The 16,129-nt window shown below is 31.2% G+C and overlaps 6 protein-coding genes and 2 non-coding genes across 8 annotated transcripts; 5 read left to right on the forward strand and 3 right to left on the reverse strand. All coding sequences in view use genetic code 12, as the record gives it.

Annotated features, from left to right (window-relative positions):
* Nucleotides 1–685: 685 nt before the first annotated feature.
* DFJ63DRAFT_314685 (uncharacterized protein) lies at nucleotides 686–3,454 on the forward strand (the record flags this gene model as incomplete). Its single annotated transcript, XM_064906407.1, has 1 exon — nucleotides 686–3,454. One exon carries the CDS (start codon nucleotides 686–688, stop codon nucleotides 3,452–3,454), a length of 2,769 nt encoding a protein of 922 aa, XP_064760253.1.
* An 82-nt stretch (nucleotides 3,455–3,536) lies between these two features.
* Nucleotides 3,537–6,999, forward strand: DFJ63DRAFT_210287 (ATP-dependent RNA helicase). Its single transcript, XM_064904028.1, has one exon. The coding sequence runs from the start codon at nucleotides 3,712–3,714 to the stop codon at nucleotides 6,883–6,885; it is 3,174 nt and encodes a 1,057-aa protein (XP_064760254.1). The 5' UTR covers nucleotides 3,537–3,711; the 3' UTR covers nucleotides 6,886–6,999.
* Nucleotides 7,000–7,135: 136 nt separating this feature from the next.
* Nucleotides 7,136–9,427, forward strand: GYP7 (Gyp7p; the record flags this gene model as incomplete). The annotated part of the gene is made up of 1 exon (XM_064905214.1): nucleotides 7,136–9,427. One exon carries the CDS (start codon nucleotides 7,136–7,138, stop codon nucleotides 9,425–9,427), a length of 2,292 nt encoding a protein of 763 aa, XP_064760255.1.
* A 293-nt stretch (nucleotides 9,428–9,720) lies between these two features.
* On the forward strand, nucleotides 9,721–10,923 carry DFJ63DRAFT_323382 (putative serine/threonine-protein phosphatase; the record flags this gene model as incomplete). The annotated part of the gene is made up of 1 exon (XM_064907511.1): nucleotides 9,721–10,923. The coding sequence occupies one exon, from the start codon at nucleotides 9,721–9,723 to the stop codon at nucleotides 10,921–10,923; it is 1,203 nt and encodes a 400-aa protein (XP_064760256.1).
* A 203-nt stretch (nucleotides 10,924–11,126) lies between these two features.
* DFJ63DRAFT_t117 lies at nucleotides 11,127–11,198 on the reverse strand. Its single transcript has one exon. It is a non-coding gene; the product is annotated as a tRNA-Glu (tRNA).
* Nucleotides 11,199–11,315: 117 nt separating this feature from the next.
* DFJ63DRAFT_t112 lies at nucleotides 11,316–11,397 on the forward strand. Its single transcript has one exon. It is a non-coding gene; the product is annotated as a tRNA-Leu (tRNA).
* Nucleotides 11,398–11,934: 537 nt separating this feature from the next.
* SSH1 (Ssh1p) lies at nucleotides 11,935–13,565 on the reverse strand (the record flags this gene model as incomplete). The annotated part of the gene is made up of 2 exons (XM_064907512.1): nucleotides 11,935–13,438; nucleotides 13,519–13,565. 2 exons carry the CDS (start codon nucleotides 13,563–13,565, stop codon nucleotides 11,935–11,937), a joined length of 1,551 nt encoding a protein of 516 aa, XP_064760257.1.
* A 233-nt stretch (nucleotides 13,566–13,798) lies between these two features.
* DFJ63DRAFT_320320 (uncharacterized protein) lies at nucleotides 13,799–15,622 on the reverse strand. Its single transcript, XM_064907170.1, has one exon. It carries the CDS (start codon nucleotides 15,242–15,244, stop codon nucleotides 14,138–14,140), a length of 1,107 nt encoding a protein of 368 aa, XP_064760258.1. The 5' UTR covers nucleotides 15,245–15,622; the 3' UTR covers nucleotides 13,799–14,137.
* Between the last annotated feature and the right edge of the window lie 507 nt (nucleotides 15,623–16,129).

Consider the following 16,129-nt stretch of genomic DNA (forward strand, 5'->3'; position numbering starts at 1 on the left):
GGTCGTCGTCATGTTATTTTTTATTTTTATTTTTTCACAACCAAATCGCAGCACTTTCCTAAATAGGAAAAGTATCAACAAGGTTATATGTTTACCTTCCTTCCTTCCTTCCCTCATCTATTATCTCTTCATCTAACCTTAACGAACTCAAGTGTGTTGTGAATTTAAGCATGTATTGTGTATGTACAGTACGGGCGGGTATTCTACGGTGATTTGATTTCCCCCATCTCTCTCTCTGTGTGTCTCACAATTTATAATATTGTACCTTTTATTTCAGTATAAGGGTTAGGTTGTTGTTGCTAGTTTTCAGTCTTTTTGTTCCATTGTTTGATAGATTTCATCTTTCTTCATTGAACAAACATCGTGATTTTTTTTTATTTGTTTTTGTCTTTTGTATCTTTATTTTGAATTCAAATTGAAGTTCAAAAATATTCATTCATTCATTCATTCATTCATTTAGTTCTGCTCTTTAAACGATTGATTCGTTCATTGGAAGGAAACGATAAACACCAATTTCATAGATTCTTATCAAGACATCTCTTTTGACGAAGACGCAAGATTCATAACTTGCAAAAGTCCAAACCCCCTTCAAACTATATAATCATATCCAAATCATCATCCACACATGTTCATGTCCATCACCAAATAAACAACATACAAACATACATATACACACACATACACCATGAGATACAAAATACCGATATTGGTAGTATGTCTCATCGTACTCGGTTGTTCATTAACCACTTCCATCATTGCATTATTGGTAGAACTCACTAGAAATTATATCCCCTTATTATTATTCATCGTTGCAGGATTCTTGATCTCAATTGTAACTTTGATTAATTGTATCATATTGATGATTGTAAGCTATCAGAATTTACTTCAGATCATCATCCAAATCCTTGCATCGGTGTTTTATGTGGTTACTGGGGTCTATTTAATAGTTCAATTACTTGCAAAGAGAATTAGCTTCCACTATAACAATTTACATAATTGGGATATTATAATTTCCATAATTTTCATGGTTAATATCGTTTTCATGGCATTATCATTATTGTTAATCATCATGTTATATTATAAGATTGTGAAAGAAAACCTTCAACAAATGAATAATGAGGAACCAGGTGAATATTCAGAAGCTTCATCCAATAAAACTAAAATAAGATATTCTGATGAAAAGGATTATTACATAAATCCAGCTACAAACTTGGAGAATAATTTCAATATTGGAATCACTAAGAAAATGAGTGAAAAGACCCTTATTGGGAATGATAATCATAACAAAGATAATGATGATATTGTTCCAAGTAATGAAGAGTCAGCAGAGTTGGACTTTATATTAAAGAAATCAATGGAAATGCAACATACTGATAGAAGTTTCCTTGATTATAACAACGATGATAATTGGATGTCAACTGGTTTGAATTCAATTTCATTTAAACAACACTTATCAAAGACTCAATCTTCACCTGATTTGATTTCAAAAAGTAGTAGATTTGGTTTATTTGCTGGCAGATCAAAATCGAATCTTAATTTAAATCAAACTAATCATTCTCATTCTACATCACTTGCAAATTCAAAATCAACATCTAATTTAATATATGATCATAGTCATACTAGAAGTATCAATAATATAATCTTAGCCAATCAAATGTCAACCAATAATAAATCAAATAATAATAGAAACTCAATGCCAAATTTAACTGAAAGTAATTCAAAACTTTCCCTTTCAACAATCTATACTGATGCATCATTAACGGGAGCTTCCAGAAGTGCTTCGTTGTTAATTTCACACAATTGTTCTGAACATACATTATCGAAATTAACCTTGAATGAAGTGAATGAAGATTTCCATCTTGATTCCGAAGCTTTGAAAAGATCAAAATCAACCAGTTATATTAATACCCGATCTTCAAAATCAAAACAACAAACTTTAATGTCGATAAATGGGGAACGAAACTTCTTATCTCAAGTTAACGAATCATTATTACCATCGGTATTAAAGTCAAGTGAAAGTCCCATCATGAAACTGAAACGGAAACAAGAAGCTTCTTTGAATACTGTCCATTTTGAAACTGCACCTCCTACTCTTGAAGAAACTATAGAACCTCAACCACCATTAGAACCTGATTATAATTTAGTTCCTTCATTAAGTCCTGTGGGTGAAGTTGATGATACCAATTCAAAACATTCCGATCATAGTTTTAATATCCCGTATGGTAATGAATTTGATGAACCTATAGATCAAAGTAATTTTGCTGATTTTGATGCATCTTATAATATCCCAAACATTAATGAAAAGGGAATACAACAAACAAGAGAGAAGAAATCATATCAAGTTATAAAACCTCCCGATGAATCATATCCATATACATTGAATGGACTTGAAAAGATCCCCAAATCAACTTCAAATGATGCTATTAAATGGAATGTATCTCGAAATGCATCTGGGGTGAATAATATAACATTGGACGAATGGAATACTCAATCTAACTTATATCAAAGTAATATGAATAGAGGTGGTGCCAATCTTAGTATCCCTGGGTTATCTCATGTGGTTTCAGATCATAATCTTAAATTGTTAGATAATACCAGTGATAATAAAGGAGGATCAGATTATATTGATGATGATATGTTGTTACCACGTAAGGAAGGAATGATTGATAATATTGATAATTTGAGTGATATTCATACATCAAGCAGTAATGATAAACAAGGTTCATTAAGACTTACATCACTGAGTAGATCCTATAGTGCTCCATCATTATATACTTTCCGAGATTATGTTGAACAAACCAATAATCAAAAGCATCAACAAATATATCAGCAATATTCAAATTCAAAACTTCCTGAATTAGTTCTTTCTCTGGAATTTACTTTAAAACCGTGTCGAACTCCAGAAGAAGATTATACAAATAAGTTCACTGTCAATACATCACCAATGAAAATGTTAATTGAAAGTCCTAAAAGAGTCGCTAGTTCAATCAGAAGACAATCAAGAAGATTCAGTATTGCTATGAGTAATGAACCATCAATCAGTAATCATAAACATAAGAGTTCAGTAGCATCCAACTTCTCAACTAAATCAGCTACATCTTCTCGTTCAGGATCTCCAAGAAAATCACTTCGTTCACTTATGACTTCTTCAAAATCTCACCATAGACATAATTCATCAGTACCAACCTTTAGTTTATCAGTTCCTTCACTTCCTAAGAAGCATGAGAGTAACATCGCAGATATGTACATCATTTCACAAGATTTAGCCCCATCATTCCCCCTTCCTGATGATCCATCTGACTTTTGGGAATTGGATACTAACGCTGGTTCAGAACGATCCAGAATTAGTTCGTTACCAAGTGCCGTGATTGGAGAATACGATAAAGAAAAATGGAGAACGTTAAAGGCACTTGAAAATAAAGAGAAACTAATGACTGTAAATATAGATAATTAAATAATATCCCCCCACTATTCTCTACAAATAATGATAGGAATTATAAATATACCCTCATTCCATTGCATATATGAAACTTATGATTGCAAAACCTCTTTTGTATTGTAGAAAAACTGGGAGCGCACAAAGCCCAAATTAAATAAATTTTTCGCATCGCCAAACATCAAAAATAAAAATAAATTTTGAAAAAATCACAAAATTGTATGGAAACCTATCTGATATATCAGTAAGAAAGTACATCGATTGGATTTGACAACATGGATGATCTCTTTGATGTCTTTAACGAGGCTCCAACTACTACTCCCGTAGTGGTGCCCGAGGTTGAAGGGACCATTCAAGAGAAGGTTGATGTAAATAATACCAAAAAGAGACAAGCATCGGAAGAACCAAGTTCTGAAGATGCAGCTCCAGTCGACAAGAAGAAATCAAAGAAAGGCAAACAAGATATCAAAGCTGTGGTGTATGATTCGGTTGAGATTGAAGCTTCTAGAGAAGTTGCTGCTTCAGAGGGTTTAATGGCAGATCCATCTGCGACTAAGACTGAAGGTGGACAATTAAAATTAAGACATCAAGTTAGACATCAAGTGGCTGTTCCACCAGATTTCCCATATGTTCCTATTGGTGAACATAAAAGAGTAAATGATGCCAGAACTTATCCATTCGTATTGGATCCTTTCCAAGATACCGCCATTTCATGTATTGATCGTGGTGAATCGGTATTAGTATCTGCACATACTTCAGCTGGTAAAACAGTTGTTGCTGAATATGCTGTTGCTCAATCGTTAAGAGAAAAACAAAGAGTCATTTATACTTCTCCCATTAAAGCTTTAAGTAATCAAAAATATAGAGAATTATTAGCTGAATTTGGTGATGTGGGTTTGATGACAGGGGATGTTACTATAAATCCTGATGCCGGTTGTTTAGTTATGACTACTGAAATTTTACGTAGTATGTTATACAGAGGTTCAGAAATCATGAGAGAAGTGGCATGGGTTATCTTTGATGAAGTTCATTATATGAGAGATAAATCAAGAGGGGTGGTTTGGGAAGAAACTATAATTTTATTACCGGATAAGGTCCGTTATGTTTTCCTTTCAGCTACAATTCCTAATGCTATGGAATTTGCTGAATGGATTGTGAAGATTCATGCTCAACCATGCCATGTGGTTTATACTGATTTCCGTCCAACTCCATTACAACATTATTTATTCCCTGCTGCTGGTGATGGTATTCATTTAGTGGTAGATGAAAAGGGAACTTTCAGAGAAGAAAATTTCCAAAAGGCTATGGCTTCTATCAGTGATAATGTTGGTGATGATCCAGCATCAGCTGATAAAACTAAAGGTAAAAAGGGTCAAACTTTCAAAGGTGGTAAAGATGGTAAATCAGATATTTATAAAATTGTTAAAATGATTTATATGAAAAGATATAATCCTGTCATTGTTTTCTCATTTTCCAAAAGAGATTGTGAATCATTAGCTTTAAAAATGTCTAAATTAGATTTCAATACTGATGATGAAAGAGATGCATTAACTAAAATTTTCCAAAATGCTGTTGATTTATTACCTGAAGCTGATAAAGAATTACCTCAAATTAAAAATATCTTACCTTTATTAAGAAGAGGTATTGGTATCCATCATTCTGGTTTATTACCAATTTTAAAAGAAATCATTGAAATTTTATTCCAAGAAGGGTTATTAAAAGTTTTATTTGCTACTGAAACTTTCTCAATTGGGTTAAATATGCCTGCCAAAACTGTGGTGTTTACTTCAGTCCGTAAATGGGATGGTGTGGGTTTCAGATGGGTTTCTGGTGGTGAATATATTCAAATGTCAGGTAGAGCTGGTCGTCGTGGTTTAGATGATCGTGGTATTGTCATTATGATGATTGATGAAAAGATGGAACCTCAAGTTGCTAAAGGTATGGTTAAAGGTCAAGCTGATAGATTAGATTCTGCTTTCCATTTAGGATATAATATGATTCTTAATCTTATGAGAGTCGAAGGTATTTCACCTGAATTCATGTTGGAAAGTTCATTTTTCCAATTTCAAAATGCTGCATCAGTTCCAGTTATGGAAAAGAATCTTCAAGAATTATCGGATAAATTAGTTACCACTCAAATTGATGATGAAGCTACTGTTAAAGATTATTATGATCTTAAATTACAATCTGAAAAATATCAAGAAGAAGTAAGATATGTTATAACACATCCAGGTCATATTTTACCATTTTTACAAGAAGGTAGAGTTGTTAAAGTTAAAATTGGTAAATTAGATTATGGATGGGGTATGGTTACTGCATTTTCAAAGAGATCTAATAAAAGAGGTCCATCCCAAACTTTCAATGATCATGAAGCATATGTGGTTACTGTATTTGTTTATACTATGTTTATTGATTCACCTGTGAATTTGATTAAACCATTCAATCCAATGTTACCAGAAGGTATCAGACCAGCCAAAGAAGGAGAAAGATCAAGAGCTGAATATATTCCAATTACTCTTGATTCAATTGAAAAGATAAGTAGTGTGAGGTTAAGAGTTCCAGAAGATTTAAAATCATCAACAGCAAAGAAAACTTTATTAAAAACCATGAAAGATTTACCTAAAAGATTACCTGATGGTATACCGTTATTGGATCCACTTGATAGTATGAAAATTAATGATGCCCAATTTAAATCAACTTTAAGAAAGATTGAAGTATTGGAATCGAAAATCCTAAGTAATCCATTACATGATTCAGTTAGATTAAAGGATTTATATGAGAAGTATAGCGAAAAAGTTGGTATAGAACAAAACATGAAACAATTGAAAGATAAGATATTAGAAGCACAAGCTGTGATTCAATTGGATGATTTAAGACATAGAAGAAGAGTATTAAGAAGATTAGGATTCACTACTCAAAATGATATTATTGAATTAAAAGGTAGAGTAGCTTGTGAAATTAGTTCTGGTGATGAATTATTATTAACTGAATTGATTTTCAATGGTACATTTAATGATTTAACCTGTGAGCAATGTGCTGCGTTATTATCATGTTTTGTATTTCAAGAAAAGGCTAAGGAAGTTCCAAGACTTAAACCTGAATTAGCTGAACCATTAAAATCAATGCAAGATATGGCCACTAAACTTGCTAAAGTTTATAAAGAATCGAAAATTGAATTGGTTGAAAAAGATTATGTTGAATCGTTCAGACCAGAATTAATGGAAGTCACTTATGCATGGTGTAAAGGTGCCTCATTCACGCAAATCTGTAAGATGACAGATGTTTATGAAGGTTCACTTATCAGAATGTTTAAGAGATTAGAAGAATTGATTCGTCAATTAGTCTCTGCCGCAAAGACCATTGGTAACAGTGAATTAGAAGAAAAGATGGACAAGGCTATAGAATTAGTCCATAGAGATATCGTGTCTGCTGGTTCATTGTATCTTTAGACAAGCCACATTAGCTACCCCTATCGTGTATATTAAAATAAACATAAATTTTGTATAAATTTGTATAATCATGAATGTGAAAATTTAAAAGTAGGCGCAAAATTTGGGATCTTTTTTTTTTTTTTTGTAACTGCCCCTTCCCCGTAAAATTGCATGATGCTAACACATCAAATTATAATTGTTGCCATCAACACCTTTTTCATTCAAACACCATTAGGATCAATCCATACCATATCATTGTTCAGTAGACATGTCTAGTGCCAGACCACAGGCTCGCCAGAGAGTTTTGGCCACCAATGAGGTTGAATTGTTGTATGCCAAGTCAAAGACTTATCTTCATCCTACTTCAGCCAAGAAGGATAATATTCCTGGATTCTTAAGTTTAACCAGAGGTTCCAATGGAACTAACTTGGATATCCTCTTGTCATTCACTCCTGAAAGTCAACTTTCATCTGAAGAAAAGAAAGTTTATGAGACGGTTGATGTGGAAGATATTTCCCTTGATTTGGATGCTATAAATATCAATTCAAAAAGTAATATTAATAACACCAAGATTGTGGCATCAAGAATTGTTCCTAAACCATCAGTTTCATTATTATCAGGATATTCATTTAGTGCTCCATTACTGTATGTATATTCAATTCAAGTTAGAAAACCTTCGTTAGGGTTTTGGTTTGGATCGATTGTCATTAATACTAAGGATGGAGAGAAATTACCCATTGTATTCTTTCATGATGATGAATCTCCATCAAGTCAATCTCTGAAAAGATTGAGTAATAAGAAATTCGATCCCTTTGATGAAAATGGTAATATGTATTGGAGTGGGAAAGAATTTATTAATGTATTAGAAAAGTTTGTTAATGTGGAAAAATCAACTGTAACTAGTTCAGTTTATCTTATTAATCCTGATTCTGGTGATTTAAGAAATTTTGCTCCTATTACAATTGAAGATAAGAAGAATAATAGTGGTGATAAGAAAATTGAACCTATAGTTTTACCTGATATTGGTAAACTCTTTGCATCAGCGAAATGGAAAGTTTTAGAAACAGTTGCCACTATTTCGGCCAAAACTAAGAATCAAATGATCAATCTTCTTGAAGAAAATGCTCCATTGACTGTTAAACAAATCATGAATAAACCTGAAGTTCAAAGAATTGGAGATGATTTTGATCTGGCTAGAGTTTATTTAGCTAAATGGGCTCAACAAGTTAAAGAAGAAGCTGAAGAAAGTCAACGGAAAAACATGTTACATGATGAAATCTATAGTAAGATCAATCGGGAATTAGGATCAACTGAAATATTAACCAATGAAGAAATTAGTCAAAGTTCAAGAAGAAAACCAATCAATAAACAAGAATGGGAATCATTTTTCGATTATAGTGGTAGATTGAAACTTACAGCTGATGAAGTTAAATCCAGAATTTTCCATGGAGGGTTAGAAGATGATGTAAGAAAGGAAGCATGGTTATTCTTATTAGGGGTATTTGATTGGAATACATCAACTGAAGATCGTGAACAATTTAAAAAGTCTTATGAAACTGCATATGAAGAATTAAAATTAAAATGGGTAACTGATGAAGATAAGAGAGCCACTGAATTTTGGAAAGATCAAAAACATAGAATTGAAAAAGATGTTAATAGAACTGATCGTAACTTAGCAATTTTCAAAAATCCACATAAGAAGAATCCAAATGCTAATTCTGAAGGTAATAGTAATTCTCGTGAATCAAGCCCTGAAACTCCTGATGAAGATGAACTTGATGATGAATCTGATATTTCCAATATTAGAAATCCTCATCTTTATAAATTAAGAGAAATCTTATTGACTTATAATGAGTTTAATGAAGATTTAGGTTATGTTCAAGGTATGACTGATCTTTTATCACCATTATATGTTACTTTCCAGGATGAATCATTAACATTTTGGGCGTTTGTTAAATTTATGAAACGAATGGAAAGAAATTTTGTTCGGGATCAATCAGGAATGAAGATTCAAATGAATACATTGAATAAACTTTTACAATTTATGTTACCTAATTTATTTAAACATTTAGAAAAATGTGAATCGATTGATTTATTTTTCTTTTTTAGAATGTTATTAGTATGGTTTAAACGAGAATTAGATTGGGATCATGTATTACGATTATGGGAAATCTTATGGACAGATTATTATTCGAGTCAATTTCATTTATTCTTTGCTTTAAGTGTATTAAGTGATAATGAAAGGATCATTGTTCAAAATTTAAGAAAGTTTGATGAAGTTTTGAAATATATGAATGATTTACTGATGAAATTAAATGTGGATCCATTATTAATCAGAAGTGAATTATTATTCTTGAAGTTTAAGAGAATGATTGATATTATCGATAGAGATAATAGTATGAAGACCATTGATGCTGAAGTTTATGAAAGTGATGTTAATGCAAATACGGGAAAGAATGATAAGATTATTGAAATCAGTCCTGAATTAAGAGGATTATTAAGTAAAGAAATCGTCATTCAAAAGGAAGTTCCAAGACCAGAAGGTGTTGGAGGTGGTTAAGTTGGATTGGGTTTAAGTTGGATTTGGTTTTTTAAGTATTCGTTGTGTTTCATTTTTATAGTATTCTTTACTTCATTATATAGATGTGGTCTTTTCATTGTTTAGTTTGGTTTATTTATATTATATTATTTTTTCATTGATTATTGCTATATATGGTAGCACCCTCCCTCTGATTAAAATGTTTACGTTTTTTTAGTTTTGTGTGATCATCGTCATTTCTCATCTGTAAATATAAATCTGTCAATTTATTACTATCATCATCATCTTAAGTTAATCCTTTTAAGCATCACACGATGAGTTCTAAAGATCCATTGTTACTGAAGAAACATAGGAATAAACGAAAATATTCAACTGACGATGTTGAAACTGGTGAAGTTGGAAGTTATGAGGATGAAGATGATGGTGAATATGGTACATTGTTTAAGATAATACCTTATTTAAGTACATTTTTAATTGGAATGGGTACTTTATATTTCTTTACAGTGTTTTTACCAGAATACTTCATTCCTGAATCAACTGACTTGGTTGGGATCCCTCATATATCTGAATTAGATGTTATACTTAAACCAATCACATCTACCAGAGCTTTGGACCTTAAACTGGGGAAAAACGTGGACCTTGATGAGAATGAGAATGACGATGATGATGATGGCGATGATGATACCCCTTCAAAAGCAGTGGAAAGATTGATTCTTATAGGTGATATCCATGGTCATTATACTCAATTCCGAAAATTATTAAGCACTATCAATTATAATAAGAAAAATGATCATTTGATAGTATTAGGGGATTTCATTACTAAAGGATCAGATTCATTCAAAGTATTAGAATATTTAATCGCTAATGAAATTGATTGTATCTTAGGTAATCATGAATATTATGTATTACAGAATTATGCTACGTTCCATCGATTAGAAGAACCTCATTTCACTGGTAATCGTACCCAATTCTCCATCAAGGAAGATTTCAATTCAGATGCTGATTACTTATTAGCTAAGAAATTAGAACCTCATCATGTTCAATACATAAATCAATGTTCAGTCATTAAGAAATTAGGTGATGTCCCAGTTCATAAACCTAAGAATAATGGTTCACCATATTCAGCTCCTGGTATAGCTGTTCATGCTGGGATTAGATGGGATTTACCCTTAGATGAACAAGATCCAATTGATAATTTAGAAATGAGATCGTTATTAGGTCCTTATTTCAATGAAACTACTCCTGATCCTGAAGAAGAAGATGCCATAAGTTGGTCCAAAATATATAATTTAAAACAGAAGGAAAAAGATGATAATGATGAACCAACCATGGTAGTATATTATGGTCATGATGCAAGAAGAGGACTTAATTTGAAACAATACACCAAAGGTTTAGATAGTGGTTGTGATAAAGGTGATCAATTAAGTGCCATTTTGATTTGGAAAGAAATTCATACCCTGAAAAAGGGAAAGAAACATATCTTGTTTAAAGAAGAAGCTGTACTGGTTAATTGTTGAACATTTATCAGTTTGAGTTTGATTTAGAAATGATTTTACATAGTTAGTTAGAGTTAGAGTTAGAGTTGATGTTATGGCCTGTATAATTACTTAATCTCTTTTATTTAAATAATAGACAAATACGATAACGATTTATATTAAATTGCAAAAAAATAAACTATCGATTAGCAACAAGAAAGTTTAAAAAATTGAAAAAAAGAATCTTCCGATACCGGGAGTCGAACCCGGGTCTGCTCGGTGAAAGCGAACCGTGCTAGCCGTTACACTATATCGGACTTTTTCTGACAAAAAATTGGCTAGGTTTAACAGGGTTTGCTTTTCTCACGTGATTATCACATGACCCAATTTGGCTGAAAGTGTTCTGGTAATTTTTAAAACTTTTTGTAATAATTGGCTCTGTGGCCGAGTGGTTAAGGCGGCAGACTCAAGTTCTGCTATCGTAAAGATGCATGCGTTCGAACCGCGTCGGAGTCAATATTATTTTTTTTTTTAGTTTTTCATTTATCTAATTTAGTTGCAAATTAATTTATTGTAACTTTGATATCATATCAATAGTTAAACTTACACTCTAGATACTTTCTTTTTTTACATAATTTATTTATTTATTTAATTGTTCACAGAATTATAGAAATATAAGGTGACTATATAAAAATGACGAATTTATGTGAAAGGGATGAAGTTTAATTTGATTTAATTTAATTTTTTAGTTTATTAGTGAATTAAAACGGTTTTGATAATAATTAACAATGAATTTGGATACTGACATATCCTCATTATTGATCATTAAATGTATAAAAAGGAGGAACCATTAATGTGACAGGCTTTAGAATGTTAGATTAAATGTAAAACAAAATGGGAAATAAAAACAAACCAAACAATCATTATAAATAGTAATAATAATAATAGTAATAATAACAAAATGAGAGAACAAACGATTTGATTGGGTAGATCCTCCCCAAATCATGAAAATATTGAATGATTGATTTTATTAACTTGTAAGGATTAAGTCTCTTATAATCCTCCAAAAGCACTTGAGAATTGAGAATTACCTCCGGTTTGTTGATATTCTAATAAGAATTCTTCTAAAATACCAAAAGCAGAACTAACACCAACAATGATGGAAACTCCCTTACCTAATCCACCAAGGATTTCACCTGCTAAAGCTAAAGCAATTAATGAAAAAGCTCCACTTACAGCAGCAACTGGAATAACTCTTGATAATTCTTTAGTGATTGATATATCTCTTTTACCAGCAATTGATATACCTTGATCTTTAAAAAGTTTAGAAGTATCTTTTGGACCTGAACCTGATATGTAACACCATTTTTGACTAAACCAAGTTGATAATACAATACTAAAAGCAACATAAACCACTGATTTAATTGGACTTAATAATGAAGCTATAATTGATGAAGAATTTGAAATATAAAATAAGACACCGGTAGTTAATTGATAATTATTAGCAAATGATGGAACATTATATTTCCCAATTAAAGCCACTAAACTTGGTGAAACATTATATTTAGTTAAAATACTAACTAAGAAATAACCAAAGATTTGAATATTGATAATAACAGTATAAGTGAATAAAACTGGTAAAGCACCAGTATATAATAATCTAATTGGATAAACATTATTAGCAGCTCTAACTTTAGTTGATCTAATTGGAATTTCAATTCTAAAATTTTGTAAAAAGATAACCACTAAAATACTTAAGATTGAAATATAAAATTGAGTTAAATTTGGTAATTGAGATCTGGTAAAAGCATTAATGATATTTTGTTTTAAAACAGTTAAATCAAACGAAGTAAAACTTTTTAATAAGTTTGATAAAGCTCCATAAGTTTCTGATTTATTTGAATTAATTAATGGGAAAATTTCAAGTCCAACTAAATCTTTAATAACATTAGTTGCAGTTTGTAAAGTTAAGAAACATAAAATACCAGAACCAAAGGCATAACCTTTATCGAAAACTTCAATTAATAAAGTAGTAAAGAATGACCAACCAACAATTTGAACAAAGATAAAAGCATACCAACCTAAAGGTAATGAATCACTTAAGACATCATAACCATTAATAACATTATCAAAATAACCAGAATAGATTAATCCAGCAGTATAAACCACTGATAAAAAGAAACTAGTTAATTTTTGACCAGTTTGAAATAATTCACGATCTTTAGCTAAATTTAAATTAACATTAAGGAATTTTAATCCCACAGCTAATTGCCAAATAAAACCAGCAGTAATAGCAGGTAATAATCCTAATTCTAATAAAGTACCCTTTTCCATGGCGAAAATGGTTCTAAAGTTATATAATGGATCGATGATTTTAAATTGAGCATTGGCCACTAAACCATAGATTGGTAATTGACCAAAAAGGAAGATAATCCCTGATGCAACGGTAAATACCACTCTTTCATCAAAACTAATTCTTTCATAGGGGAATTCAACTTCAGGGAGAATTGGTAAGAAGAACTTAACTAAATCAAGAAGACGGACTAGAATGAAGAAACTGTTAGTAAACTTGTTATATGTAATTGGTGGTTGGATTATAGGATATGTTCAGCTTAACATAAACTGATCCTTTCCCACCCAAACTGTCTCAGAGTTCCAATCGTCATCAGACAAAACGGAAACATCAACAGTGTAAAGTCATATTAACACATACATCCACTCATCTTGTACTATGTGATCCTTTTATAGTAAAGGAAGTCCGGGGAGGTTAAATTGAAATTATAGTTATGACGGTCAAACTTTTATGGTGGTAAATTTTTCAGTTCAATTCAGTTCACACTGTCGTCCAAAAAAGAAATTTAACTTTTAGCACGCATTTTTAATAGCAGTTTACGTCACGTGAATTACATGATAAGAAATTAATAATATCAATGTTTATATTATTTTATGTTAAGTAGTATGAGTGTATGTATGTATGTATATATAAAAGTAACAAAGGGAATCACTCTAATATAGAGTAGTATGTATAGGAAGAAAACAACCAATGAAAGAGAGTAGAAAGATAGATAGAATACAATGAACCAGATTCTAATTATAAAGAGAACAAAAACCAAACCAAAGCCAAATTGAGCCAAACCAAACCACATCAGATCAAACCAAAACCAAACCATATCATAATAGTACAGCATTTAAATGTCTAGTAGTATAACGCATGAGAGAAGACTTTTCCAGAAATCAAACCCCCATCACTCATCAATCACACATCATTCCAAGATGATCCACCTCCAAATCCAACACCACCACACATTATTAATGATGAATTGGTAGTTTCAGAAAATGTAGATGGACGAACATATACATCATCTACATTATGATGAGTATGAGTGGCATGTTTTTGATTTGCATTTTTGATTTGTTGGATATATTGAGTCAAATCATTTTCATCAACTTGTTTATTATCATTATGATTAGTCAATACGGTATGATTCTTTAATAATAATAAATTTAAAATTTGAGTTATGATAGATGAACTTGAATTATTATCTTTTTCTAATAAAAACTTTTTAATATCAATTAATTTATTAAAGTGTTTAAATTTCTCTAAATCTTGGGGAGTAAAATATTGGAATAATTCATCACCATAAAACTGTTTGATGATTAATTGTTGTTGTTGATGTTGATCACTGTCATTGGATGATGATGTGAAACTTAAGGTGTTATTAGAAGAGATTGAATCTTGAATTAAATTCTCATCTAAATTCCAACTTGCTATATTATCATCAATAATATGATTATGATGATCTGTTATACTTGAATTATACCAATTATTGATTTTATTAGATAATGTGTTAGTTTGAGGGGTGGTTGTATCATTAACAGCTTCAGTTATGGCATCGACTGTATGTTGGATCTCATCATCCAATTCCCCTTCAGTTTCCACATCTTCTTCTTCTTCTTCTTCCTCCTCCTCTTCATCAGCATCTTCTTCATCGATATAATGATATTGATTACGAGTATGAGAATTTGTATTAGATGTATTAGTTAAAGAAAGAATATCAGATTCATTTTGATGACTAGGAGGTAATGATTTATTATTAATATTTTTCTTTAAGGGATTAAATACCACATACAGCAGATTATCATCAATTTCTTCATCCATTAAATCATCATAATCAGATAAGATACTACTAGTAGTATCGAAAGGTTGATGTGATTGTTTCGAAGTGGATGTTAATTTGGATGATGCATTTTGATTCTGATTTGATTGCAGTTGTTGTTGCTGTTGCTGTTGTTGTTTTTGATGAGAATTCATGATGGTCTTATCAGTTTTATAAGTTAAAGTAGTGAATTTAAAATTAGACATCTTTTACAAAAGTGTAGTAGAAGATGTCTTAAAGTATTAATAGGATAATATTATGGAATAGGAGGGAAGACAGGTCAAGTAAATAATAATAAAATAGATTGTTGTAAATAAGAAAGGTCAAAACGAAACGAATGGAAACGCCATCCCAAAAACTCCTTCATAACAACAAAAAGCCCCCACTATCGCTCACACTTTACACCACCACCACCACCACAATTTTAGAATTTAGTGAGAGATAGCGTGGTAAGATTAGAGGGAAAAAAGCGAGAAGACACAAACACCGTAGCGGAGACTGACTCAATTTTATTTATTTATTTATTTATTTAGTGGAGATAAGAGACATTAATTTTAACTCACGTGAGCTAAAGTGTCGTAAGTAATGATGCCGTTCATTGTTACATCATTTAAAGAGGTTATAATGAACTCATTACTTCATATTAGTTGTCCTCATCTTCCATCTCATCCTATCCATCTCATCCTATCCATCTCATCCTCTTTCCCCAAGTTATACGTAGTATAAATAATAATAATAATAATAAACAATAATGACTGAATGGATAATATTTTATGATATAATCAGTTGGTGTGTATCCTTCGTAGCGATTCCCCTCTCTCTCCCTAAGGCATCACTCACTCACTCACTAAATCTCACTAAATCTCAAAATGAGTCTCACTAAAATCCAACAAATTTTATTGTATCGTAATTTAACTTTAAACATGAAACGCGTTATTTTAGGTTGGTTTGTAGTATATACTTCTAACCTTCTAATGGTATAATTAGGAAATCATTCCTCTAGTATAATATATTACTATCAACTTCTGGTGTGTGTGTAGATCTTATTGCAACCATTTAGTGTATGTTTGTGTGTGTGTTTGTTTTGTAGT

The sequence above is a fragment of the Scheffersomyces coipomensis genome, assembly GCF_036884675.1.
Source record: "Scheffersomyces coipomensis strain NRRL Y-17651 chromosome Unknown DFJ63scaffold_6, whole genome shotgun sequence".
Classification (NCBI taxonomy): domain Eukaryota; kingdom Fungi; phylum Ascomycota; class Pichiomycetes; order Serinales; family Debaryomycetaceae; genus Scheffersomyces; species Scheffersomyces coipomensis.